Source organism: Gymnodraco acuticeps, unplaced genomic scaffold (assembly GCF_902827175.1).
Source record: "Gymnodraco acuticeps unplaced genomic scaffold, fGymAcu1.1, whole genome shotgun sequence".
NCBI classification, from domain to species: domain Eukaryota; kingdom Metazoa; phylum Chordata; class Actinopteri; order Perciformes; family Bathydraconidae; genus Gymnodraco; species Gymnodraco acuticeps.
Window position 1 is genome coordinate 1959732 of NW_022989949.1, and position 26217 is coordinate 1985948.

The 26217-nt window shown below is 40.9% G+C and overlaps 1 protein-coding gene across 1 annotated transcript; it reads right to left on the reverse strand.

Moving 5' to 3' along the window:
- Nucleotides 1-1490: 1490 nt before the first annotated feature.
- On the reverse strand, nt 1491-26066 carry il13ra1 (interleukin 13 receptor, alpha 1). The gene is made up of 10 exons (XM_034210578.1): nt 25524-26066; nt 24215-24354; nt 23442-23553; nt 23143-23245; nt 16053-16222; nt 6173-6300; nt 5179-5302; nt 4251-4347; nt 4086-4161; nt 1491-2687 (listed from the first exon to the last, which is right to left on the reverse strand). The coding sequence occupies exons 1-10, from the start codon at nt 25585-25587 to the stop codon at nt 2577-2579; spliced, it is 1125 nt and encodes a 374-aa protein (XP_034066469.1). The 5' UTR covers nt 25588-26066; the 3' UTR covers nt 1491-2576.
- Nucleotides 26067-26217: the final 151 nt, after the last annotated feature.

Below are 26217 nucleotides of genomic sequence, written 5' to 3' on the forward strand. Positions count from 1 at the left end.
CCCCTTGGAAGATCCCCACAAAGTGAAACACCTCCATCGATGTATGATCAAACCTGTACCTCCTAATCTTTGCCCTCAAGGATCTGCAAGAGAGGACCCCAATAATGCCCCCACTGAGAGTGAGGACCACGTGGCTATGAGCAGGGACATGCTTGAGGAAGAAGCGGGTGATGGTCTCTTTGTGGTGACCAGGTCCTTTGGTGAAGAATCAAGACCGCTCCAGATAATACCAGCCACTTCTAATAGTTCTCCTCTAAACTCATCCCTCGCAGTGGCTTCAGGAAGCGGGACAGAGCCCCCAAGGAGAACAGCTCGGAAAACAGCGGGTCAACACTCGAACCCTCATCGCCTGCCTGAGGTGGCAGAGGTTAGGCTACCTGGGGCTGTAACCTCTCGGGTCCCTGGTTTTAGTAGTATGGTAGCTGCATATTTTAGACCCTGGAACTAATCGGCTGTTATAGTACTGGGTGATATCGGCGGGTCGTCAATACAACAAATTGGGGGCAGATTGTAGCCGGCGGTACTGTTTTCTGAGGATTAGCTGTCAGATCATTTCTTCACGTGGCTGGGCCGCCACTGGCCCTTTAAGACACACCCCCCCTTCTTTAGTCAGCTGGCCCTTCCATATAAGGAAAACGCGCAGCTGTATGTAGTTCAGCATCTCCCGCTATACTTTAAATGCCCACTCACTCCTCACCCAAATCAGCTGTGACTATTACGAGTGTTCTTGTTCCAGTTATCGTTGTCTGGCTGATAGGCGTGTATTCCCCCTATACGAGGTATGTGAAGCTGCTGTTAGGATTTGTAACATTCAGTGTAGGCCTACCACTGAATTGTTAACATGTGGCCTGTAAATGCCAGGCTTCTTGACAGCCCCAGCAGAGACTGTGCAGAGAATCACCGTTGCAGAGGTGTCCAGTGAGGTGATAATTGAGTGAATGCGTTTGCATCAGAGGTAGGAGATTAATTGTATGTACACTGAAGGACATTCATATAAGTCTTTATACAATTTCTAATCTCCTTTCTCCATTTATTTTAGGATTAGTTTGCTACCGTTTTGCCTACCTTCTATGTTTTGCTTATTGACTAGTTTGTTGTATTATGTACAAACTAGTGATTTAATCTTTAAAGCGACAGCACCCTCATTGTAACGACCCACTCTGTCCCACAAGGTCTAATACTGTCTCTGTGCTTATACTTCTTCAGTGACGATCCTGGCCATACTGTGGAGTGGAGCATGTGGTTTGCTGGGCACTTTTTGCATGCAGATATGGTTGATTTGTAGTGAGTGTTTGATTGAATACAGCTACACGTGGTGATATTGTGGTTTTGGGGAAACCCTCAGCAGTTGGCAAGAAGAATCACTTTTTTTAACTATCATTATGTGTGATATTGTAATTATTATAGTTATTCTCTCCTTGTCAGAGCCAGCCTTCAATCGTGGGACTTATGTGTGTCGACTGAGAAAGATGAATAAGTTTTAATCTGCATTTTGTACTACTGAACTTTTACTTGATTATTTATATAATAAACGTTTGTAAACATTTGAACTTGAGGCCGCGTCCCTGCCCATCCTTGTATTCTTATCTGCGTGACTTGTCCTAAGGGCTCGTATTGGGGAACCCAGGTTAGCGTTAAGTATCCTAACCCCCTTTTATTATCGCAGCCCCCCCCCCTCCCCGGTGGGGCAGGTCACATATACATCAACACAGGCTCACTATTTGGCAAAATGACTAAGCCTTATATTGGCTACTTAGCGAGAATCAACTCAGTGAACAACAGATACCAAGGATGCTGGCTGATGAAGAAGACGACGAAGTAAGATAGGTAGCCAATATAAGGCTTAGCAGTACAGATACATGTTGGCTCACTATGTGGCAAGCCAAAACCAATTAAACTCAAAATATTTATATAACAGAGAAAAGCAGAAACTCCTCACATCCTCATACAATCTGGGACCAACGCTTCAGATGTAATGCCTGGAAAGTGCTAAAACTATTCATCACTATAAAAATTGTTGTAACCATTTTGTACAAATGGGATTATTTTTATATGTATTGCTTCAAATAGGGACACATTAATGTATTGATTCCACCAAAGTAGTGCAGCAAATCATTTAGTGCAACAAAAGACTTACATTCATTAAATAGGAATGTACTGGTGGACTGTTTGAGTGAAAAATAATGCGTGTATCCAACCTATGATTCGGTTCTGAAACTGAAGAGGTTAATCCTTGGTCCGTGCTTCGCTTTCACGGAAATCGGTAACAGTCATTTTTCGGTATTCCTGCTAAGAGACAGACACACTCCCCAACAAATCAGACAAAATCACACTGCTGTTGTGCGTTAAAAAACAACTGTATCTAGAATATTGATATTTTTTGAAGTCCTTCAGTGTAACACATTCCGCTTTGCTGAAGAGAACAATGCACAGGAATGCAGTAGCTGCCACAGTTCGATGGTTCAATGGAAGTTTGACTTGATAGCTCCCTTGATGTACTTGGGTAATGAATCTCATGGATTCATTAGTGTAACAGTCTTTATATGGTCTTGTTGAGACAGAAAAATGGTGCAGATTTAGGCTGAGTCGTGTCTGATGTCCAGTTTGCAGATTTGGGGGTCTGTCACCAGGGTGACGTTAAAGTTGTCTTCCTTCTCTGTGGGGATGTACAGCTTGCCGCCCATGCTCTAAGGAAAAGAGGAAGGAAATGGTAATTAATTAATAATTAATATTACAATAATCATACATACATTTGGTGATTACACACTTTTTGCAATTTAGATCAGAACAAATATATTATGTCTTGGTCTTAATTTCCTCGTGACTTGATCAGAATCAGGTTTATTGCCAAGTAGGTTTACACATACAGATGTTTATTGCCATAACTACACTGTAGCTGTGCTTATAACAAAAAACAAAAAGCCAGTTAAGGAAGATCAATTGTAAGAAAAGGACAAAAACAACTATTATAACATTCAAATTTTGAGAAATATTTACATGAAATATACATTAGATATACCAAAAAACTGTGTAAAGCATAATAAGTAGGGATGCACGATATTGGTTTTTTGAAACCGATAACTTCCTGCTTCTCAAGACCGATACCGATAACAAAAAAATGTTTACGCCACTAATTATTTTAACGCGATTAACGCATGTGTATTTTTTTTCCTCGGCCGCCCCGTAGTTTCAGAGCGCATCGAGTTTAAAATACCATCTACAAGCTGATGCTGACAGCCCCGCTCCTGCCGTCCGCTTGTGGCAGACCACACTTCCACGCTCACCGGCAGGCACCGACTGGCCATCTGGTGGACCGGGAGGGTGTGTGTATGTGTGGCCCGAGCGAGAGAGAGAGAGACCTTACGTGCATTGTTGTTGTTAGCATCTGGTGCTAGCTAGCTGCGCTAACGGATATACGGAGCTGTTTAAATGAAAACAGAGGAGCGACATTTCGCCACAACTGCGCCGAGCACTTGACTTTATGCAGGAAGCCAGACAGTGGGACATTGTACGAAAAGTCAGCACACTCAGCACGGATAGTGCGCAACATGATTGCAGCGTCCAGGCAGCTCCCGTTCGAGCATATGCCTTCAGTTGCACATAGCTCCAACGCCCATACCACTGTCCTGGCTTCACCAGTTAGGGAGCGCTGGATTTGTGAACTCCCCTCTTCCTAAACCACTAATACCACAGTACTGGCAAAACGGGAGGAGCCGAGTGAAAAACAAGCGCCCCTCATCCCAATCCACCCACACCGCAGTATTTTTTTCTTTTTTTTTACCCAAAAAATATATTGTATATTATCGGGGCTATTAATACTGGTATCGGGTTTATCGGGATGACGTCATAATTCCTAATATCGGACCGATAATTATCGGGCCGATAATTATCGTTCATCCCTAATATTAAGACAACAATATGGAGAGTATTGGTATGAAAAGTGAAAAGCTTTGTGTACAAATGTGCGCAGATCCGACAGTATCAAAAGGAACAAGATATTGATGGCATAGTGTGAATTGATTTAATGCATAGTGTCTACGAGTGTCAATGGGGGTCCCGAGCCTTGTATTTAAAAAAACACAGACCTTGTTGTTGTTGTCAGAAATGTCGCTGATGAGGTCCCGAGGTTGTGGAACTTCGGGGAAGAGGATCTCCTTATTCCTGTAGAGAGAAAGAGAGTTTAAGACCAGAGGCAAGCACACTACTTCATTCAAGCAGAGCTAAAAGGTGGAGGTGAAGACTCTACGTACTTCCTGCAATACACGATGGTCAGGACTGCCAGGACAGCAACCATCAGCGGCAGGATGATGGCCACATACACCCACGCATTGAGATCTGACTCAGCAGCTGCATGCAAAAACATCACAGACATCATGAGTGACTTATACAGCCGCAGTGTGTTCAAGCTACACCATTAAAACCAGTGGTGGATTTACTTAAGTACTGTAATTACACATTTTGAGGTACTTGTACTTTACTTAAGTATTTCCTATTACTTCTTCCTATTTCCTACTACTATAAACTTCTACTCCACATCATTTGAGGCAACTATTGTAATTTCTCCTCAAATACATTTTACCATTAAATGTAGCCCCCCCCCCCTCACCAGCTGCAACATTAAACATCAATGATAACCAATTATGATCAATATAATTTAGATTATTTTGAAAATGTTCAATGTGCATGATGAATACTTTCAGTTTTAGTACTTATGATGCTAATACTTTTGTACTTTTACTAAAGTAACATTTTGAATACAGGAGTTTTATTTGTACTGGAGTATTTCTACACTTTGGTATTTCTACTTTTACTTAAGTAAAAGATCTGAGTACATCTCCAGCACTTTTTAAAACAAGTAAATATACAGATAATTGAAAAGGACGAATTTCGACTATTTTCTTAACCTTAGATTTTATGTTGGAGAGTTTCATATTTTGAAATGCATCATATTTTCAAATAATTTGAATGTGTAAAGAAACAAGTAGTTAAACAATTGATCAAATAACTGCAAGGCATTTAAAAGAAAAATAAACCCCTCTGAACATAATGGACTACAATTATAAGTGTCACGAATAGGAAATACTCACGTAAAGTATTATATACCTCAAACTAATTAAATATAATAGATATAATAATTTCAATAAGATAAGAAAATAGATAAAGAGACGACGACCATACCAAAATACTTCTCGTCACTCAATAGTGTCTTTGCTCCAAGTTCTCCAATGGCATGAATAGTTATTCCGTACGAACACTTAGGGACAAACGTGAACTCAGCTGTTTCCCCGACACCAGCTAAAGACTGTGAGAAAGTGAAGGCACACAAATGATGTGGAATTTAAAGGTCCCCTATTATACTATTTGTCAACAATAGATTGCAGGTCACAGATACAAAACATGTCTCTGAAGTGTTTGGCTGAAATACCAAACAGATCATTAGCATCCCATAAACCCCTCTGTGTCAGCCCTGTTCCAAAAGTGCTGATTCTGTGTCTGTAGCTTTAAATGCTAATGAGCTGCTGCTGGCCACGCCCCTCTCTGAAATGATTCGGTTAATAAAACACAATGGTGCTCTAGGAGGAGATACAGGTGATAAGGTGTGTGTGTGGGGGGGGGGGGGGTAGATTTTGTATAATAGGGGACCTTTACATTAGAGACATTATTTTATGAATCTTAGAAACAATCACATACCTAATTTGAACTACTGTTGATTATGAACCAAAAGTAAATTGTGTTGTAGAATTAACAATTTATACTTTTCACAACTTAAATATAGTTTTATTTTCAAATTAAATTGCTCTGAAGACACCACTAGTAGCACAAACAGTTGTTTTCTACATTAGGTCCCATTATGTTTGTATTGTGCATCAACGCAATAATTTAAATAACATACAAGGAACAAAATGTGCCGAAAAATGTCTTTCTCTTTTTTAAAGGTCTATGCAAATGTAATTAGGAGGAAGGACATGACTTGAGGGTTACACAAATGACATGATAAGAAGAACTCCCTCGGACGATCACTTTTGCTTGGTCCCACTTCACAAAGTCACCCTTTAATAACCTTGTAGAATTCAAACCACATCTATTCATCTATATGGCTTGGAAGTAAAATATGTCAATGTTAGAATCAGATATTGAGGTGCTACTAATATTGTTCTCTTGTGTTTCTTACCTTGTCTTCACTGCATTCTTTGTATGTAATGACATACTCCCAAGTGATTTTGATGCTGGGCGGAGTCCAGCGGATTTTGAATTTACCCCCACTTTTGGTGACATTCCACTGCAGGGCAGGAGCTCTCACTGCATGGAAACAGACATAAAGTAACTAGGATACAGCCATACACAATGATAAGATAATGAAAAGCAACTGTGGCCTGTGGGAAAGTCCCTCTCAAACATTCTGCTTTCCTGCATTGTGTGATCCAATGGTGTTAGTGTAGGATTACACTTGAACACACTGCACACTTACACATATCTCCACAGAAACAACTACTAACAAGGAAGGAAAGAGACTCTAAGACTGAACGGAAAAGTGTTTCAACACACCTCTATGGGTCATTCCTAGCATTCAGTGCCATGGAGGTCCCCAATACATTATAGGATATATTTAGCCTTTAAAAGGGCTAATGCTTATTTGTAAAAGCTTGGTTGTACATGTTTAATCCCCCTCTACCTACAAAAAACAACGATATCCAGGATATTAGCTCTAGTTATAATAATTTTAGTAGGCCAAACTGCCATGCCCCTAAAGAGAATCAATGGGTTAAAATGACATTGTGCCTCAAAAGTAGTTTTTTGGAATGCTTTGTACAAATATATTTAAGAGGGTAAGCAAGATGGTCGCAGCGTGAGTAAGCGCATCTCAAGCTCGTCTGTTTGTCGCTGTTAAATTAGCTCTTTAAAGCTCATATCATTGATCCACATGATCTGAACCCATGAACATTTGATTAACATAGTAAAGCGGCTCACTACGGTCTCTGGATTATTGTATTTTTTGCATTTGCAACTATAGAGGGAAACATGTCTCTGCAAACTTTGTGGGACACGATTCAGCAAATCAAGACCGACATGCTGACTCACATTGACTCAAAAATGGATCCCATTCAAAGTAGCTTGAGCAGGATACACAATTCCCTGTCTAGTTTGGGAGACCAGGTCAATTTGTTAGAGCAGCGTGTCGGGGCTAATGAGGACAATGTACACGAGTGTGTCGCTCGAGTCAAGCAGCTTGAGAAAGACAACTCCTTCCTAATGTCTAAAGTTGATGACTTGGAGAACCGGAGCCGACGTTCTAACCTTCGCTTCGTAGGAATCCAGGAGTCCGCTGAAGGCAGTGACATTATCGGCTTCATGTCTCGGCTCATCCCGCAGCTCCTGGGGCCAGATGCCTTCCCTATCCTGCCGATCATTGAGAGGGCACACCGCTCACCGACTGCCAGGCAAAACTCCCGTGCCAGCCCTCATGATCGAGCTGCTGAACTTCCAGGACAAAGTGAAAATCCTTCGTCTTGCCAGGGAGAAAAAGTCTCTGGACTACAACAGGAAACACATCAGCATATATCCCGATTTCAGTCCCGAGCTTACCAGAAGACGCCAGAGCTTCGATCCAGTCAAACGCAAGCTCCGTGAACTCAACATGAAGTACTTTCTCCTCTACCCGTGCACCCTCTGCGTTGTTGTTGATGGCACACAACAACGCCTCTCTTTTCACACTGCCCAGAGTCCGACTGGTGCTGCGTCATTGCGTCATCGTTTGCGTCGTGACTAGGGATGCACGATATTGGTTTTTTTAAACCGATACCGATAACTTCCTGCTTCTCAAGACCGATACCGATAATAAAAAAAAATGTACGCCACTAATTATTTTAACGCGATTAACGCATGTGTATTTTTTTTCCTCGGCCGCCCCGTAGTTTCAGAGCGCATCGAGTTTAAAATACCATCTACAAGCTGATGCTGACAGCCCCGCTCCTGTCGCCCGCTTGTGGCAGACCACACTTCCACGCTCACCGGCAGGCACCGACTGGCCATCTGGAGGACCGGGAGGGTGTGTGTATGTGTGGCCCGAGCGAGCGAGAGAGAGACCTTACGTGCATTGTTGTTGTTAGCATCTGGTGCTAGCTAGCTGCGCTAACGGATATACGGAGCTGTTTAAATGAAAACAGAGGAGCGACATTTCGCCACAACTGCGCCGAGCACTTGACTTTATGCAGGAAGCCAGACAGTGGGACATTGTACGAAAAGTCAGCACACTCAGCACGGATAGTGCGCAACATGATTGCAGCGTCCAGGCAGCTCTGGTTCGAGCATATGCCTTGAGTTGCACATAGCTCCAACGCCCATACCACCGACGACATGTTTGTTTACTGTCCTGGCTTCACGAGTTAGGGAGCGCTGGATTTGTGAAAAACTCCCCTCTTCCTAAACCACTAATACCACAGTACTTCATCCCAATCCACCCACACCGCAGTATATTTTTGTTTTTTTTTACCCAAAAAATATATTGTATATTATCGGGGCTATTAATACTGGTATCGGGTTTATCGGAATGACGTCATAATTCCTAATATCGGACCGATAATTATCGTGCATCCCTAGTCGTGACGTAACCGTTTGCGGGCCTGCTTCATAAAGCCAAAACCCCCTGCCCCTGCGCCTGCCCCCGCCTCGACGTAAGCGTGACGTATGTGGTGCTTTTGCTCTGGCCGGACAATTTTTTGGTGCTCGAAATGAACCGGATTCCGGACCTAAGAGGCTGCTCCGCTGCGGTGTGAACAGGAAAACCCGGTGCTTTTCAAGCTCCAGCTCCGAACCGGCCCTGAAACACCGTTGGTGTGAATGAGGTATTAGCTCCGGAATCCGGTTCATTTCGAGCACCAACAAATTGTCCGGCCAGAGCAAAAGCACCACATACGTCACGCTTACGTTGAGGCGGGGGCGGGATCAACTCCTGAACAACAACAAAAAGCCGGCGTTTTATCCAGTTTGTACACAACGATGGAGAAACTTAACAAGCAGCAGTGGTCCACTGAAGAGACCAGCTACCTACTGGGAATCTGGTCTTCCGAAGAGGTACAGAGGAAGCTGGAGCACAATCGGCCATTGTTGTTGTTGTCGGTGTCAGCTGTGAGGGGTTTCCGCGCGGTTTGGCTTTATGAAGCAGGCACGCAAACGGTTACGTCATGACGCAAACAATGACGCAATGACGCAGCACCAGTCGGACTCTGGGCAGTGTGAAAAGAGCCGGAGCTAAACCGAAGAACCGGTTCTGAACCTGAAAAGCTCTAGCACGGAGCTTGAACCGGAGTTGCGTTGGTGTGAATGAGGTATGTGAGGCTGCTCCACTGCGGTGTGAACATGAAAACCCGGTGCTTTTCAAGCTCCAGCTCCGAACCGGCCCTGAAACACCATTGATGTGAATGAGGTATAAGTGACTTTTTCCTCGGTTTCCTCTCTTCTCTTGTTCTTTATTTTTCTCATCTTCTTTAAAATCAGAAACCTGTTTACGTGACGTGTCATGACTGCTGAGATGTTGTTGACACTCTCTTTTGTGTTTATTATAACTTTATTTAACAGGTGGGCACCCGCCTGGCTCTTTCAGTTGTGTTGTTTGTTTACATTTTACAGTGACGTTGACGGCACTTCTTCTTCTTTGGCACGTTCTTCTTTGGCTACTACTATTGCAATACTGCCCCAAGTGGCTGTTATTGTTAAATAATGTTTGTGTTCGTTCGGATGAATTTCTTTGAGCTATGACTTCTTTATCCTCTTCGTAATCCAGACTGAGCTCTGTGTAATTATTTATTATGTTTATGTTTAAGTTTACTCATGGTAATGCTCTGGGATTTGGTGTTCAGAAGCCTGTACTACGAAGCTGGTTTAACCTAACCTGGATATGTTTGAGTTAGCCGGTTGGCCTAATCCAAAACATACGCGCTCTCGCTAAACTGTACTACGACGTGGGTTATCAAGTGGATCGCTCAAGCCAGCCGTGTCCTATCTAGTTAGGTGCGCGTTCACATGAAAGGGGTGGTATTTGGAGCATTCGACCAATCACAAACATGGAGAAGCGTACTGACAGCGCAGCGCGTCATACTTCCTGAATGAAAAGTCAACTATAATATTAGACATATGAAGAAGTTAAACTTTAAACATCCATGACTTAAACACTTTATCCAGGATAAAAGCCACATAGCTGCACCTGCAAGGTGAATACAGCTGGTAAAAGAAAAAGTGTTTGAATGCGTACATTAACAGGTTTATGATATCGAGTGGATCTGACTTTAATTACATTTGACTCGAGTGTTTCGTCAACTTAATGTGTTGCTTAAAATAATACTTCTGCATACAGTATGTGACACTGTGAGTGTTGCACGGCCAGATACGGCTCAGCTGACTCAGATAAGGAGATATATGATACATTATGATGTGATATGCCGCGGACTGTACGTACTGTTACTTTGATCCGGTTACTTATGTTGTGGCAGATATTTAAGTAAGCTTTCTTAACGCTAATGTTATAATAGTCAGATTGCTCTGAAGATGGGAGGTGATATTCTATTAATGTTCACGTTCACACAGTCGGTGATTTTTGCCGGCCGTCTTTCCTGCAACGGCAGCTTTTCTGTATTGCCTTTCTCCTGTAATATGACTTGATCGCTTTAAACTCTGCACACTGAGCTCTGATTGGTCAGCAGCAGTGGCGGCGCTAGGGGGTGGCTACTTGGGCTCAAGCCCCGGATGTTTTCTGAAAAGCCCCGGATGTTTCACTTACCGGAGTCCACCAGAGAGGCATCCGCTGCGGGACATTAGCCTGCGTACTGCGTAGCCTGCCCTGAAGTAGAAGTGATCCTTCCTAGTGCCTGACGAGTTTTAAGCTAATAGCCTATACAGTTATGGATATTAGAAAGTTATTGTCATTGAAGCAGGCGCCACAAGCTGCAGCAGTATCAGCAGCAGCAGTATCAGCAGCTGACAACAATGTCATCACCAGCAGTGAAGAAATGGATAATGTTTCAGGTTTGTGAATCTAATGGTGATATCTGCACTCTGGCTGACTGAGTAAGAAGTGAAAAAGAGTGATGTGACGTTAATGTTATAGCTAGTAAACATGGAGTAACCACACTAAGTATACCCTTATGTTAGTATGTATAAAGAACATGACTAAAAATGATCCTAAGATGTAACGTTAACCCTTCATACCTCAGTCTACTTTTAAGACACTAAAATAACGTATTCCATTTTTTATTTTGTTTTCGCACGTGGAATTATACCGGCTCTCGTTTCAGTACACATAACAAACGGAACTGACAGGCAACCCTCTGAATCAGACTCTGATTGGCTGTGACTGCATCCACTCAGAGTGTCCGATTCAGAAACGTGACTCTTACACATTTTTTACGTCACAAACAAAGATGGTGGATGAGAATAGATCTATAAAACAATAAGCAATGCGCCAGAATCAAGGTGAGACTATACGCATCCTTTAAAACTCTACGCACATTCGTTTCACCTTAATAAGTAAACGACTATTTGAGTGAGTTAAGGCATTAGTTTGCTTCATTAAAGGGTGTTAATGAGTGTTCTCCAGTGCCTTTTGTCCGCTTTAAGGTGTTATTAAGGTAGGGTTAATGTTGCTCTCAAAGTGCACCAGATTGATGCTTTCAACTTCAATATTTAAAAAAAAATCTTCCCGGGGGAACATGCCCCCGGACCCCCCAAGAGGAGGCGACGACCCCCCTAAAGGATGTTCGGTCCACCCCCAGGCAGGGCTAGCACTGTACCCCTGCACCCCTCCCCCCCAACAACTCCTGGGCTAAGCCCCGGATCTCCTACAATCCTAAATCCGCCTCTGGTCAGCAGGCGGTGCTTTCACTGAGTTGAGCTCTTAGCCTGCAACCTAACCTGCTCCGGGGCAGGTTAGCCGCTCAGCATAAGTTACCATGGAGATCTAGCCCGCTAAAAAGAGAACCAGCGTCGTAGGACCGGAAACCCTGAGTTTTCCCTGAAGTTAGCCAGCTAAGCGAAAATCCTGCTTCGTAGTACAGGCCTCTGGGCTGCTGGGCCTTCTTAAAGGTTGTTTTGTGTTTTTCTGTATTTTTCTTTTTGTGTTTGAATGTTTTGTATGTCTGTTTTACATTAATGGTTGAATCTAGCAATCTTTACAATCATGAATCGCATGTATGCGTAACAAGTCACAGGAACATTATTTGCTATTCATTCCAGACTGGATGAATTAAAGGGTATACAAATCATTCATTTGAATATCAGGAGTATATATTGCCCAAAATTGATTTACTTCGGATATGGGTTGTTCTACATAAACCTAAAATCATCACACTCTCTGAAACTTGGCTTAGTAGTAACATTTCCGATAGTGAACTACAAATCACAAATTATTTGCTTTACAAATCTGATAGATGCAGCAGGGGACCTTCTGACTGAGCTAATTGCTACTTCTATAGAGCCTCTACATTTTGAATGCATTTTTCTTAAAATTATTTTTCATGAAAATAAATGCTTAACTATTGGTAGCATCTATAGGCCACCTTCTTCACCTGCAGAGTCTTTTAACCACATAATTGACACTATCAACTCCATTTCCTGCGGAAATGAAATAATCTTGCTTGGTGATTTCAACAAAATTTGGTTGGATAAATCATCTGATAGAGAGAAAAGACTTTTCAGTAGTCTAAATGTTAAACAGCTAATTAATGAGCCAACTCGTATCACTCTTAGAACCCAATCTCTGCTTGACTGATGTCACATCCTGACAGAATCTTAAAAGCTGGTGTCATGTCGGATTGCTTCAGCAATCATTCAATTGTTTATTGCGTATGGAAATCTAATTAATTAAACTACCTCCAAAACTAGTCAAAATCAGACAATATAAAAAATGGAATGTTGATTTATTTATTAATGATGTTGTTGCCCTTAATTGGGACAGATTTCAACTAATACCTTTTGTACAAGATGCTTGGGATTTTCTGCATAAAGAGCTCACTGATGTCATGAACAAACATGCACCTGTGAGAACGGTTAAGGTCAAAGGTCAACATCTCCCTTGGATCAATTCTGAACTCATCAGTCTCTTTAGGGAAAGGGATAAAGCATGGTCGATATATCGTCATTCAAGAACTATAGCCGATTGGGAAGTATACAGGCATCTCCGAAATCTGAGTAAAACCAAAACACGAAATGCTAAATCGAACTACTATAAAGAATCTCTCACATCGGACTTTAAGAATCCCAAGCAATTTTGGACTAAAATTAAATCGATTTTAAATAAATCAGGTAAACATTCTATTAATAAAATAAGAACTGCTGATACAATAATTCATGGCCCATTATCCATTGCCCAAATATTTAATCAGCATTTCGCTAATGTATGTTCCACACTACTATCTGACTCCTATTTGACGACTGGTATTTCTAATAGTACTGTAACTCATACTGCAACAGTTCTTTTTCTTTTAAGAAGATTCTACCACACGAAGTTCATAATGCTATCACAGAATTAAAAGTGGATGGCAGTGCAGGACTCGATGGTATAGAAAACAGGTTCATCAAATTGGCGTCCCATATTCTCATGTACCCACTTGCTGATTTGTTCAACCTGTCTTTGTCCACCTGGCTATTTGGAAATGTGCACGCATCATTCCACTGCATAAAGGTGGTGATTTACTTGATACAAATAATTATAGACCAATCTCTATAATCTGTTCTATTTCCAAAGTTTTGGAGAAAATAATTTATAATCAACTGTCACATTATCTCAATACTTATAATATTTTATCCCCGGTTCAATCTGGTTTCAGGCCTAATCACTCCACAACAACTGCCCTACTTAAATTGACGAATGTTGGTGTATGGCTAGACTCTGAACTTTCATTTTAAACTACATATAAAGCATGTAATACAAAAAGTCAATTACGGAATCAGTGTTTTACACCGCTCTCGCAATTGTTTTACGCTCAGTGTCCGAAAGAGAATTGCTTCTCAACTTATTCTTCCGATTATGGACTATTGTGATGTTGTCTACCAAAATGCACATAAATCAGATCTTGCTCCACTCAACATAGCCTACAATAGACTATGCAGATTTGTTCTTGGTTGTCCTTTTCGTACACATCACTGCACAATGTATAACCAACTTAAATGGCCTTCTTTAAATGTAAGAAGACACATGCATTGGCTTCAGCTGATATTTAAATGCATTTCTCTTAACTATCCCCCTTATTTAAAGCAGTATTTTGTACCCTACTCACCAATTCATCAAGTTAGACATTCTGTTCAGATTTATTTCTCTGTCCCCTCCCCATTGATTAATGGTGTACCACAAGTTTCAGTTTTAGGTCCGCTATTATTCTCTATCTATATTAATAGTTTAGGTGAAAATGTCGAAGGAGCAACCTTACATTTTTATGCGGACGATACCGTTATGGACTGTGCAGGTCCCTCGATTAACGAGGCTGTTGTTAAATTACAGGCTGTTTTTAACATTATTCAGGCTCAGCTCTCTGAGCTTAAGCTTCTTTTAAATGTGGATAAAACCAAGGTAATGCACTTTTCGAAAGCTAAAGCTAAAAATACACCAGAGACTGCTTTGGATATTGTAACTACGCAAGGAATACAACTTGAAGTGGTTACCTGTTACAAATACTTGGGTATCTGGCTTGATGACTGTCTCACTTTTAAACTTCATGTCAATAACCTGCTTAAAAAGCTGAGGGTTAGGCTAGGTTTCTTTTACAGAAATAAGTCCTGTTTCTCGCTTGAGGCCAGGAAAAGGCTAGTCACTGTGACCTTTTTACCTGTGCTGGACTATGGTGATTTGTTATATATGAATGCACCTGCCAATTACCTGAGCAAGTTAGATGCTGCGTATCACAGTGCACTGAGATTTTTGACAAATTGTAAAGCACTCACGCATCACTGTACCCTGTATACCAAGGCGGTTATGCCATCACTTACTGTACGGAGGCTCAGTCACTGGTACTTTTTCATTTACAAAGCCATGTTGGATAAACTACCATCTTATATCTGCTCCCTGATCTCTCTGCGAATTGAAAGTACTTATTGCCTGAGATCGCATGCTGTGGTTTTATTAAATGTGCCAAGTGCTAGGACTGTCTTAGGGAAGAAAGCTTTTAGATGTGCAGCTCCACTAACATGGAACAGTCTGCAAAAAGAATGGAAAATTACCAAGCTAGTACCACTACATGTTTTTAAAGCTCGGTTGGATGCTACAAAATCAGATGCTGTTGGTACCTGTACTTGTGGTTAAATATGTAAATTGTAATCCCTGTACATTTTGCTGTATGATGTCCTTTTGTTGTTCTGTTGTTTATATGTTTTTATGTCTTCTTGTGGAACCTACTGCTGCAGGTCTCCCTTGAAAAAGAGATCATTGATCTCAATGGGATTTTACCTGGATAAATAAAGGTTTTGAATTGAATTGAATTGAATTGATTGGCAGAAGAGCGTTTATGTTCAAAGCCCCAACTGACTGGAATACTTTACCTGCTGCTATTAGATCTCTTGCATCATTGGGTATATTTAAACATGCATTGTTATCTCACTTTCAACTGGTCTGTACTTGTTATTAACTGATATTGATGAAACTGATTTGCTTGACTGTCTCAAATTGTAATGATTGTGTGCATTGCTTGAATTCACTTAACAGACTGTATGTGGTTTGTCTTGTGTGTCATGTTTTGCATTTTGTCTTTTTGTTTATGTATGTCTGTAAGTTGTTGCTATTGTCGGGACCCCCTTGAAAACGAGATGGTGCATCTCAAGGGGTTTATCCCAATGAATAAAATGTCTATATATATATAAGCAAGGAATATTTCAGCTGTTAGATGATGAACATATTTTAAGAATTGTGCATTCAAAACACTTATCAATAGATTCAAGAATGCCTGTAACATGGTGGACACTTTTAACAAGCCGTCATTCAGATGAAATAACAACAAATCATGGAAAATGATCGATGGAATGGCACGGAATGCTAGGAATGACCCCTGTAGTACTATTGATACATGGCGTACCATTCGAACTCAGCTCTTCCTTGAAGGTGTTCCTCACAGTCTGGTTTTTCAGCGTTCCGTTAAATGAAAAGACGATGGAATCTTCTATGTTTGCCTCCAGATCACAGCCGGTCCTGTCACTGCCGCGGTGAACGTACGATGGGCACTCTTTAATGACATCGTTGTTTAAGCTGGGAAAGACAGAGAAAACGCAGTGAAGTTAGGCCAAAAAAACACCTCAGAGAAGTCAACAATTGAACAAATTAGCTGAACCATTTCACAAACATCTAAATAAAAATATATACAACTCACACCTGGCCTAGAGGACACCACTGGGTTCAATACAATTTAAAAAAGAGTTTGACGTTTTATGGAAGTATTAATACTCCTAAATATGAAGATAAATAAGACGGTTAGCTTAGCTTAGCATAGATTGAAAACAAGGGTAAACAGCTAGCTGCTAGCCTAACTCTCTGTAGAGGAAATAACATTTAGCTTTATATCATTTCTAATTTAATTTAATTAACACGCAACACCCTATTTATTTTTAAATTCATAAAAAATACTGACGTAAAAATCTACTTTTTCTTTAATCTTCAGACTTTTCGAACTTTCCAGAAGTCCGGAGCTGACTTTTTGTGTTGATTGATTTATTAGTTTGCTGAATCAGGAAATCAAATTTTGAAACCTGATACCTATTCTCGAGGTAAAAAAGGTAAAGTGTACCTTTTCACATGTTTCAACATTTGTTTGCCTAAATTCCTTAAAGGTCTCCTATCATGCGTAATGGAGCATCACATTCCCAGGGAATATAGCATTAAAAAATGAATATTCTCCATAAGGGAATGAAGGTAGGCTAAATAGGCTACCTTTCATTTATAAAAAGTAGAAACCAAAGTCCCACTTGTTAAAACGATCAAAGAGGGGGGAAAAGGGCAGCTCTCTAAGTGCCGACAGGCAGGAGACAGGGCACGCAGTTGAGTCCCCGACATTACTCACTCTGACAGGACACTCAGTACTGAGTGTGTCAGAGAGGAATGGGAGACATCCTTCAAATAAAAACGAATAAAAGAACAGGGTGAAGACCAAGATGCAGCAGTGCAAATGTCTTCCACTGTCATTCCTCCGTGCAAAGCCTTAGAGGTTGAAATTCCTCTGGTGCTGTGTGCTTTGATGTTCTCTGGGGGATCCAACCCAGAGGAGACATACGCCTGTGTGACACAGCCTCACACAGCCCGTGTGACAGGCGTTGTGCAGACAGGCTGCCCTAATGAGCGCTCTCTATAATGCACAATCAGACGCTGGGAACTGCGTAAAGCAGCCGTGCGTGCAATATAGCATGACAGCGTGCGCAGTGCGCACGGGACAGAGGAGATGAGATGTGGCTTCCTCCTCTGATGTGTGAGGAGGAGGAAAGAAGCCATCCAAAGTTATCACTCTAGATCTAAAAGAGCTTGTGATCACCTTTGGCATAAAAGCCGGGTTAGGGCGCAACACAGCTGAGCTGCCATCTCCTTGGATCTGGAGACATGACGGAGCCACAGAGAGGGCAGACAAATCACTCACCACTCAACCACTCAACACTCAAGTGTTGGATTACTTTCCATACGGAGAAAGTAAAAAATCCAGTTTATAAGGAGAGACTAGTGAGCCGGCCCCACTGCCTGCGACATGCACGTTCCTCAGCCTGCGAGAGATGCGTCTGTGAACACTGTGGTGTGTGACGTCACTCTGCTCAGGGACACCCCCACTGACAGGAGGTGGAGATTTTTCCAGTAGGTCAAATCCAAACCCACCGAAGGAGGAATGTACACCTCTGACGCACAGGGTCGATGCGCAGGCGAATAAACCACCTCTGGAGTCTCCTTACTGTGAAGGAGACCCAGGGGGATCACCACGTGACCAGCTGACATCATGTCTAACAGCTGCATCACGGAGAGGGCTGTCACCAGCCCGCGGGGTGTGACGCGCCAGAGGAGAGCTGTCACTTCCTCCCCTCTCTGCTGTGAGAGTCGCGCTCTCATGCGGGCTGAGTTCAATTCCACTCCCAGTTAAATGATAACCTGGGAGGGAAGAGGACAGCTCTTATTCCAGTTGATAATGAAACCCAGGCTTGACAGATGAGATACGAGCTGTATCGTCTGTAAAGCCGCTTCCTCCCTAGAGCGAGCCAGCCACAGCCGGTCGTCCAGGTAAAATAACACTCTCATCCCCATTCTGAGTAGCTGCTCCAACCGTCTCCACCAACTTTGAAAAAGTGCGTGGAGCCAGGAATGAGAAACGCAGGAATTTGCTGTGTTTCGGGATGATGGTTACGTGGAAGAATCATAGGGAATAATGCATCCTTCAGGATTATGGATGTGAACCAGTCTCCCTGGTGAACACACTCCAGCACCTGTTTGATCGTCAGCATGGGAAAAGGCCATTCCCTTGTTGGACACTGACAGATCATGTGTCAGTGTCGGAAGATAAATGTGTCTCATTCCCCCCGCGCCGTCTTCTTCGGGACCAGAAAATAGCGGGAGTAAAAACCCCTGATTTTCTTCCCCTTGAGGAACCCTGGAAAAAGGCTTTCTTTAACAAGAGTTCCTGCCGCTCTGCACGGAGCGCGAGACACTGTTCCTGTGATGACAATGTGCAGTGCTGTCCACACAAGGCGTAATAATGGCCCCTGTGGGCTCATTACGACCGTGGGTAGGAGGTAAGTCTGAGACAGAGGAACAATCCGTGCTGCCTAATAACCAAAAGGTTAAGGCGAGACACCCCAGATGAATAGGGTACTTTTTTTTTACTTAAAGATAGAAAGCTATACATGTATCCAGTTAATTACTTACAATAAGGCAATTGTCTTTTGTATTACAAGTTTTCTGAAATAGCATGTTTAAATATGCTAATTAACCATTATCTCATTACATATGTGCAATTTTAACACATTTCAGGAATCTAAATCTCAACTTTGGATAAAGCCAGGTTCAAAATTCTGGTTTCATTTTGTAGTCATATTAGTATCTAAGGCTTTTACAGAAGGGATTTTGGATATCTCTTTGTATCACTCCATAAATCAGAAAATACTGTCAACAGCCCTAAAATATCAATTTTCGCCATGTTTTTAGGTATACAATGTTGTATAATTCAGGCTATGAAGGATATATGAACAAACCCTTCTGCAAAAGCCTTCATAATATTGATAGGAATATAACTGGAAGGTTTGGTGTATGTACGTGCAACTGAAGTGGAGATTTCGAACTCAGAGTAGGAGAAACAACTAATTTTGAGAAAAGGACCTTTAAAGATTGCAGTGAGGCGCTAGCTAAATCCTCCTGTTCTTTGGATGACAGCTTGCGCCTCGACGCACTCCGTGAAGGTATTTCATGATCAGGGAGGGTCATTTGTTTTTTGTATAACATTGCTTCGTGCAAGTGACAATTGTTGTCGTCTTCTCTGCGAACGTTTTTTTCGCTGTTCTTTTGCCATTTTGAGATTTAAATTTCTAGCGGAAAGCTAACCAGGAAGTGTTTTAGCACACCACGTGACACATCTGAACGAATCACGTTATCAGAAATTGACACCAGCCAATGAGATTTCGTTTCTTGGTTTAAGACCCCTTTGTACTTTCACGATTGGTTGCTGATACAAAAGGAAATCACCATATTTGGATCCGATGAGATTGTGCAGGAGAAACTGAACTTTGCAACGATATATCTGATGTGATGACATGGTGCAAACAGCGATCGCGGTACTTTATGTTACGTTAGAATGCTAACTTTTTAACGCAAATAGACAAACTAGTAAAATAAACACTTAAATGTGTATTTTGTACGTTTTACTTCCAAAAGCCTGAAAGAAAACATGTTATGGAATCAAAATAGCACAACATCTCAAAATTGACCAGTGCATGAAAAACGATGTTTTTGCCTGCCGTGTCTCGTTGGTTACTTTCCCTGATGGAGAATATTCATTTTTTAATGCTATATTCCCTGGGAATGTGATGCTCCATTACGCATGGTGAAATGGACATGGGTTATTAATTGAGCAGGTGTGTTTTTGTGCTTCTGGTAAGTTCGGACGGACCAGTGGGGCGTAGACCAGGTTCTCAACTGGTGGGTCGTGACCAGACTGTAGGTCGCGAACCAAAAGTGGGTCGCGGACCCGTTTGGAGTGGGTCGCGGATGTGTGAGTGAAGAGAAAAAAATGTTTTAAAAAAATTTAATTTAATTTTTTTTTTTTGGGGGAAAAAGTCAAACTTTTATTTTTCTAACGCTGTGCATGCAGTCGGCGTTGGACTGGAAGCAACGGAGACCATAAACATCTTCTCAATAAAATATCTGATGTTTTTTCGAGTCTTCTGGCCAATCAGAATCAAGATTGTTGCCGGAAGTCCCCACGGAGAATAATAATAATAATAATTATACATCCATGGGTACAAAAATGAACACATAATGAAATATGACCCCCGGTTTGATGATTGACAGGTCACAGAACAATGGGAGCTATCTACCTTTACCCACAATTTAAAGTAAGTCACACAGACTATCTCCTCTTTACTCTTCTCGCAGCAAGATGTCAGAACAAAGTGAAAAACAAACAATGGCATAAAATATTATTAACATGTCGGGTAGTAATACATCTATTTATTTTCTTCTCAGAGTGTACCAGAATGCATAGTTTATGTTAGTATTTCTAAAATTCTCCTGGGGGAGAATCCCCCCAGACCCCCCTTCTGGGGTTGGGTTTTCAGCATGTGGGCCTTTTTATATAGTTCAGCTTTGATTCCATCATCTCATTAAACCTTTTTTAAAAGCATACTTTAGTTCTGTGAAGGGATATAAGGGATATATACACTGTACTTCACCTTTATTAATATTGTATGCTGAAAAGCGTATATATTACAGCACAATTTTTTGGGGTAGATAGATTTGAGTGCTTCAAAATGTTGGGTCGCGATGTATTGACCAAGTAAAAAGTGGGTCCCGAGGCCTGACCAGTTGAGAACCACTGGCCTAGACTACATCCTGCTTCGCCCTTAACCCAATAGCGATAGCCTTAGAGGGCGAAGCCTTATACGATATAGAACTGGGGTTACATACTGTAACCCAGTTTCTATGAGTATAGGTGCAGCCCTCTAAGATTCGGGAATAGCTGAAGAAAAGCTGTTTGTGTGGGAGCAGATTGTAGAGACTACTTCCTATTTATACGGAAGTGAGTCCGTAGGTGGGGCCCACGTCATAGGTGGGCGTGGATTAAGTCTGTCAGTGCTGCACACTTGCAGTGGGATTACCCAATAGCGATAGCCTTAGAGGGTGAAGCTTTATACGATATAGAACAAGAGACCCGGGCCCTTTCTCATTTCATCAAATCCCCCTCCTCGACTCCTCGGTCCTCCGGTAGTGACCCGGAAATTAATTTCAGCACGCCATGTTGAAGGACATCTCATTTCTCTAAATGCACTTCGAGGACCGAGGATCGAGCGTCGAGGAGGCTCTCTGGAGGAGCTATACCCGAGGATACATTGATGGGTCCTCCACGGCTCCTTCGTGGATGCATTTCCGGGAACAGAGATGTTTCAAAGCGTCGTGACGCACGGCCGGATTTATCTCAGCCAATGACAGCTCTGCATGCGTCCCCTGGATATTATTGTATTAACTGCTTTCATCGCAACGCGATGTTTACAGTGAGAACAGCTGTGAGGTCCATGCAGAAAGCAGAGCAGTGTGTAAAATATATATCACTCAGTATAACAGGCCTACTCTCTTTATTTGCTTTAGTTTAGTAGATATCTACAAACAAAGAGTCGATATTTTTCTAAAACCATTTAGTGCTTCACATAATAAAATACACAACGTACTAATACTAAATACATTTGAAGCCTTTTTATATAAGCTGTCCACCATGTCAATAAGTTTCTCTTTTTGTAGTGTATTGGTCTTTTGTAGAGGTTTTTCATTGCCAGTTAAAATCTTGCCTAGGGCAGCAAATTGGTCAGAACCGGCCCTGGTGTCATCCCCACAGCACCCCCCATTTGAAACATGTTGCCACGGCTATGGTTACGGCTCTGAGTCCCCTAGAGTCTGCAGGAAGTTTCACTGCTCCGCGTCCCCTGAGCCAAACGATAACTTCTGGCAGCTATCCTACTTGCTAAAGGATAGGCAGATGGACTGGGGTACGTTGTAATGTGATTTTACTTAAACTTAAATTGACAAGAGACTCGATGAATAAACATTCCAAGAGTCAACAAAAAGTCTCCTAAACTTAAACTGACACCCGATAAAAAGCGAGGTCGACGAACACGGGGATTTTAGCCTCAGTTAAACAAAAAGTATTTCCTGCCACTCGGGTTCTGCTGAATCTTATGTGATGAAGCTGTGTGTATCAGGAGATTTTGAAATACAGCTTACTCATTTACATTGGGTAACAGCTAGTCGGTCCTGTTTACTGTGACACAACAGCACTGCACACCAATGTGTTTTTCCATTCAATTCAATTCAAATAGGGTAATTGGCATGACCATAATGACCTACAGTATGGCCAAAGCTTTGTACAATTGCGACATCTATATACAGTATAAATATACATTTGGGCGGTTATAATAATAATAATAATAATAATACACATTATTTATATGGTGCTCAAAACTCTTAATTATTGTATACTATTATAGTTATGTTCATAACCATTTTGAGCGAAAAGCAATAACAACATGTTTTCTTTACAAGGAAACCAATATAGTATATGAACATGAATTATTTATTTATTTAAAACACAGATAGAAAAAGTTAAGGTGAGTTATTGACTATTTTGCAGCATAATTCTGATGATGAATTCATATAATACATTAATAAGAAAATAATAATAGAAAATAAAAAGACCTGAGATGTGAGTCTAGTAAGATTTTTAGTTTTCTTTTTCAAAGAATTGAGGATGAGGTTTGAATTGTGGGCATTGTATGAGGAAGTGCTGCGTTGTTCCCACAGCAGTTCCTCCACGCTGTTGGTATAATGGCTCCTCTTTTGGCAGCCATGTTTTCTTACATCTGCCTGTCTCTAAGGCCAGGCAGGGAACACTGTCTGCACTTTGTCAACATGCGTCTGTGTTTAGCAAAAAATAAACTCACTGATAGAAAAAACCCAGATTTGAGGGAGTGTGAGCGGTCTGTTTCCAGATGCAGTGAGTTTCCGTGGGGGTAGTAATGAAGCACTGCAAGTCCTTCACCAGATCTGGCAGGATATGACACACACACACACACACACACACACACACACACACACACACACACACACACACACACACACACACACACACACACACACACACACACACACACACACACACACACACACACACACACACACACAGCATTATAAACAAACACATGGTAATGCAATTTCAACTGCAGCAGAAGCATTCAGCTACCTGGGTAAGTGACGATCACTGGCTCGTATCTTGCACAACTACTGTTTACAGACACATTCAGAAACCCCCCGCACATCACCATCTTCAGGCTCAAGGGGGACGTGGCTGAGTTCTAAATCCACCAAGAATAGGAAAGCGGAACAAAACAAAAACAATGAGGAACAAAAAGCAGTACTTTCCAGGAATTATAACATGTTATTCGCGTGCTAACACATTGAACTACCAAACTAGGTGTAAAGCAGCTGGAAATTGCTCCATCCTGAAACATATAAATGCTGCTTATACATTTATTTTAGATAATAATAATTAAAAAAGCTATATTTCAATATAGATTATAATACCACAGCCTGAAAGGGGACATTCTGAGTTTTATCTTTGCTACTTTAGAGTTTTTCAATTATACTTCTCGGATTATAACATGTAATGCAATATATTTTACATCATAGTCTTTCAACATCTTTATCTTTACACAACGCACTGAATACTTCTTCAAACAAGCAACTTCCTAAAAAAATGTAGAAATGTCCCCACACGAAAATAATGTAATAATTTATGTAAACATAATATAACAAAACAATATATTATTATAGATATAATAATAATAAGAGAGTCTATGCATGTTTTAAGATTTCTAACAATGATATAAAAAACATTAGTAAATTGAGGTTATTGTTATCCAGGAAATGATGGAACTAAAATAGGTGCTGTATACACTGAAAAACTATTAAATACAATTACATTCAAACCAAAAAACGAAATGCATGCATACTCACATGTGTCTCACTTTTAAATTTGTCTTTTAGTTCTGCAGTCAGATCATATCTGCAGTTTTTCACCAGGTGCTGTGCTGGTTCCCAGGTCACCTTCTGCTCGAAATCATTAATCCATTGTAGGGACACATTTTGTGGTAATCCTTCGGTAAAGAAAGAGAAAATACAGACATTTGATAAAACATAATTCCTTGATACAGATATAAAAAACATATGAACTTATCCGGAGATAAAAGCTACTTCATCTTAATTGGGTCATGTGAAGCCAATGACCACATTTCCCACAGTTCATAGCTTTCTTCAAGAAAGTGAAACGGTAAACATTTACATTTTGATATCACTTAAGAGATCATCAAATAAGTATAGTATTTACAAAGACACATTGCCTGCACGGTAACTTGCATATGTTATTATTATCATTTATGTAGGAAATAATGGGAGTTTTCCTTTCCTTTCCATGGAATGTGACCCGTGAATCATTACCGACTACTAGTTCTTAGAAATAACTCTTATTCCCTGGAACAACTGTGAGACAATTCTTTTTGACACAGTAAAATACTTATATTTGAGCCTGTATGTAGTTAGAGTTATTCATTTATTTATTTTAATTTGTCATTTTTGTTAAAGTGACACTTTGATGCAGATATCATTTATTTACAGAGGTGAACAAAGTATTCAGATTCTTTACTTGAGAAAAAGTAATAATACCAAACTGTACAAATACTCCATTTCAAGTACTGCATCAAGATGGTAAAAGCGTTTAATATAGCCTATATTTTAACAAAAAACTTCTTAGCAAAATTGCTGCTTAAATATAATTTTGGAGGGATTCATCTATACCAAATAATTGTGTTGTGTGTCAAAATCTGAATTTAGTAAGTAAAAGTAAATAAATCTGGACAATACATGTAAAAAGTACAACCTTTGCTTCTAACATGTAGTAGAGTAGAAGTATAAAGCAGTATACGATGAAAATAATTGGATAAAGTACTTCAAATGTATACTTAAGTTAAAGTACAGTACTTGAGTAGAAGTAGGCCTACTTTCCACCGCTGTTTATTAACAGAACATTATTGTTAGACAGACTGTCTGGCTTTAATATGCCTGCACTGCACCTCCAAGGTGCGCAATACATTATTAGGCAATCTATAACAACTAACTGTATCGTCGTCTCAGAATGCTTGTTTTCCTGCTCTGTAGTGACGTCAGTACTGGGAAAACACCGCTGGGTAAATTCCATCAAGGGAGCAGATTGAGAACACAAACGTTGGGAAAAGTACCACAGCAAGTTTTGTTGTAAATATGTTCTTACCGTCTTGAGACAGGACCTTTAAAAAGAGGCAGCTTAAAACGAAGATGTCCCGACTTTCATACATCCCGGTTTTCCTGTCTGAGTTTCGATAGTAACAAAATGTATTGGTAAATTATTCTCGTTTCTAACGACGACCACCTGGTGTCAGGCCTGCTGTCACGGTTTCTAAAAAGACAGTAAATGTACGTGTTTTAATCATAGACTGTATATATAAAGGTTTTAATCTAACCTTCCAGTTTGCTCTGAAATATATGAGACCTGTTGGAGGCGGGAAATGGGCGTAGACTAGAGCTTCCCTTTTCTGGACAAGGGCGAGTGCCAGTATTTTACAATATAATAATAGCCTACTTTGAATATACGTTTGTGGTGGAAAATAACTAGGTTATTAACCCACACATTTGAGGTAGGCCTACTCAGTTATTGTACTTAACTAAAAGTAGAAGTACCACAGTGTAGAAATACTTTACTTTTTCAAGTAAATGTCCTGCATTCAAAAGGTTACTCAAGTAAAAGTACAAAAAGTAGTAGCATACAAATATACTTAAATTACCAAAAGTAAAAGTAGTCATTTTGCAGATTGGTCCTTTTCAGAATAATATGATGTGTTTTATATTGATCATTAAAGTGTTATCAAAGCTGGTAAAGGTGCAGCTAGTTTGAATGACTTTGTATACTGCAGGGTTGCGAATTTACT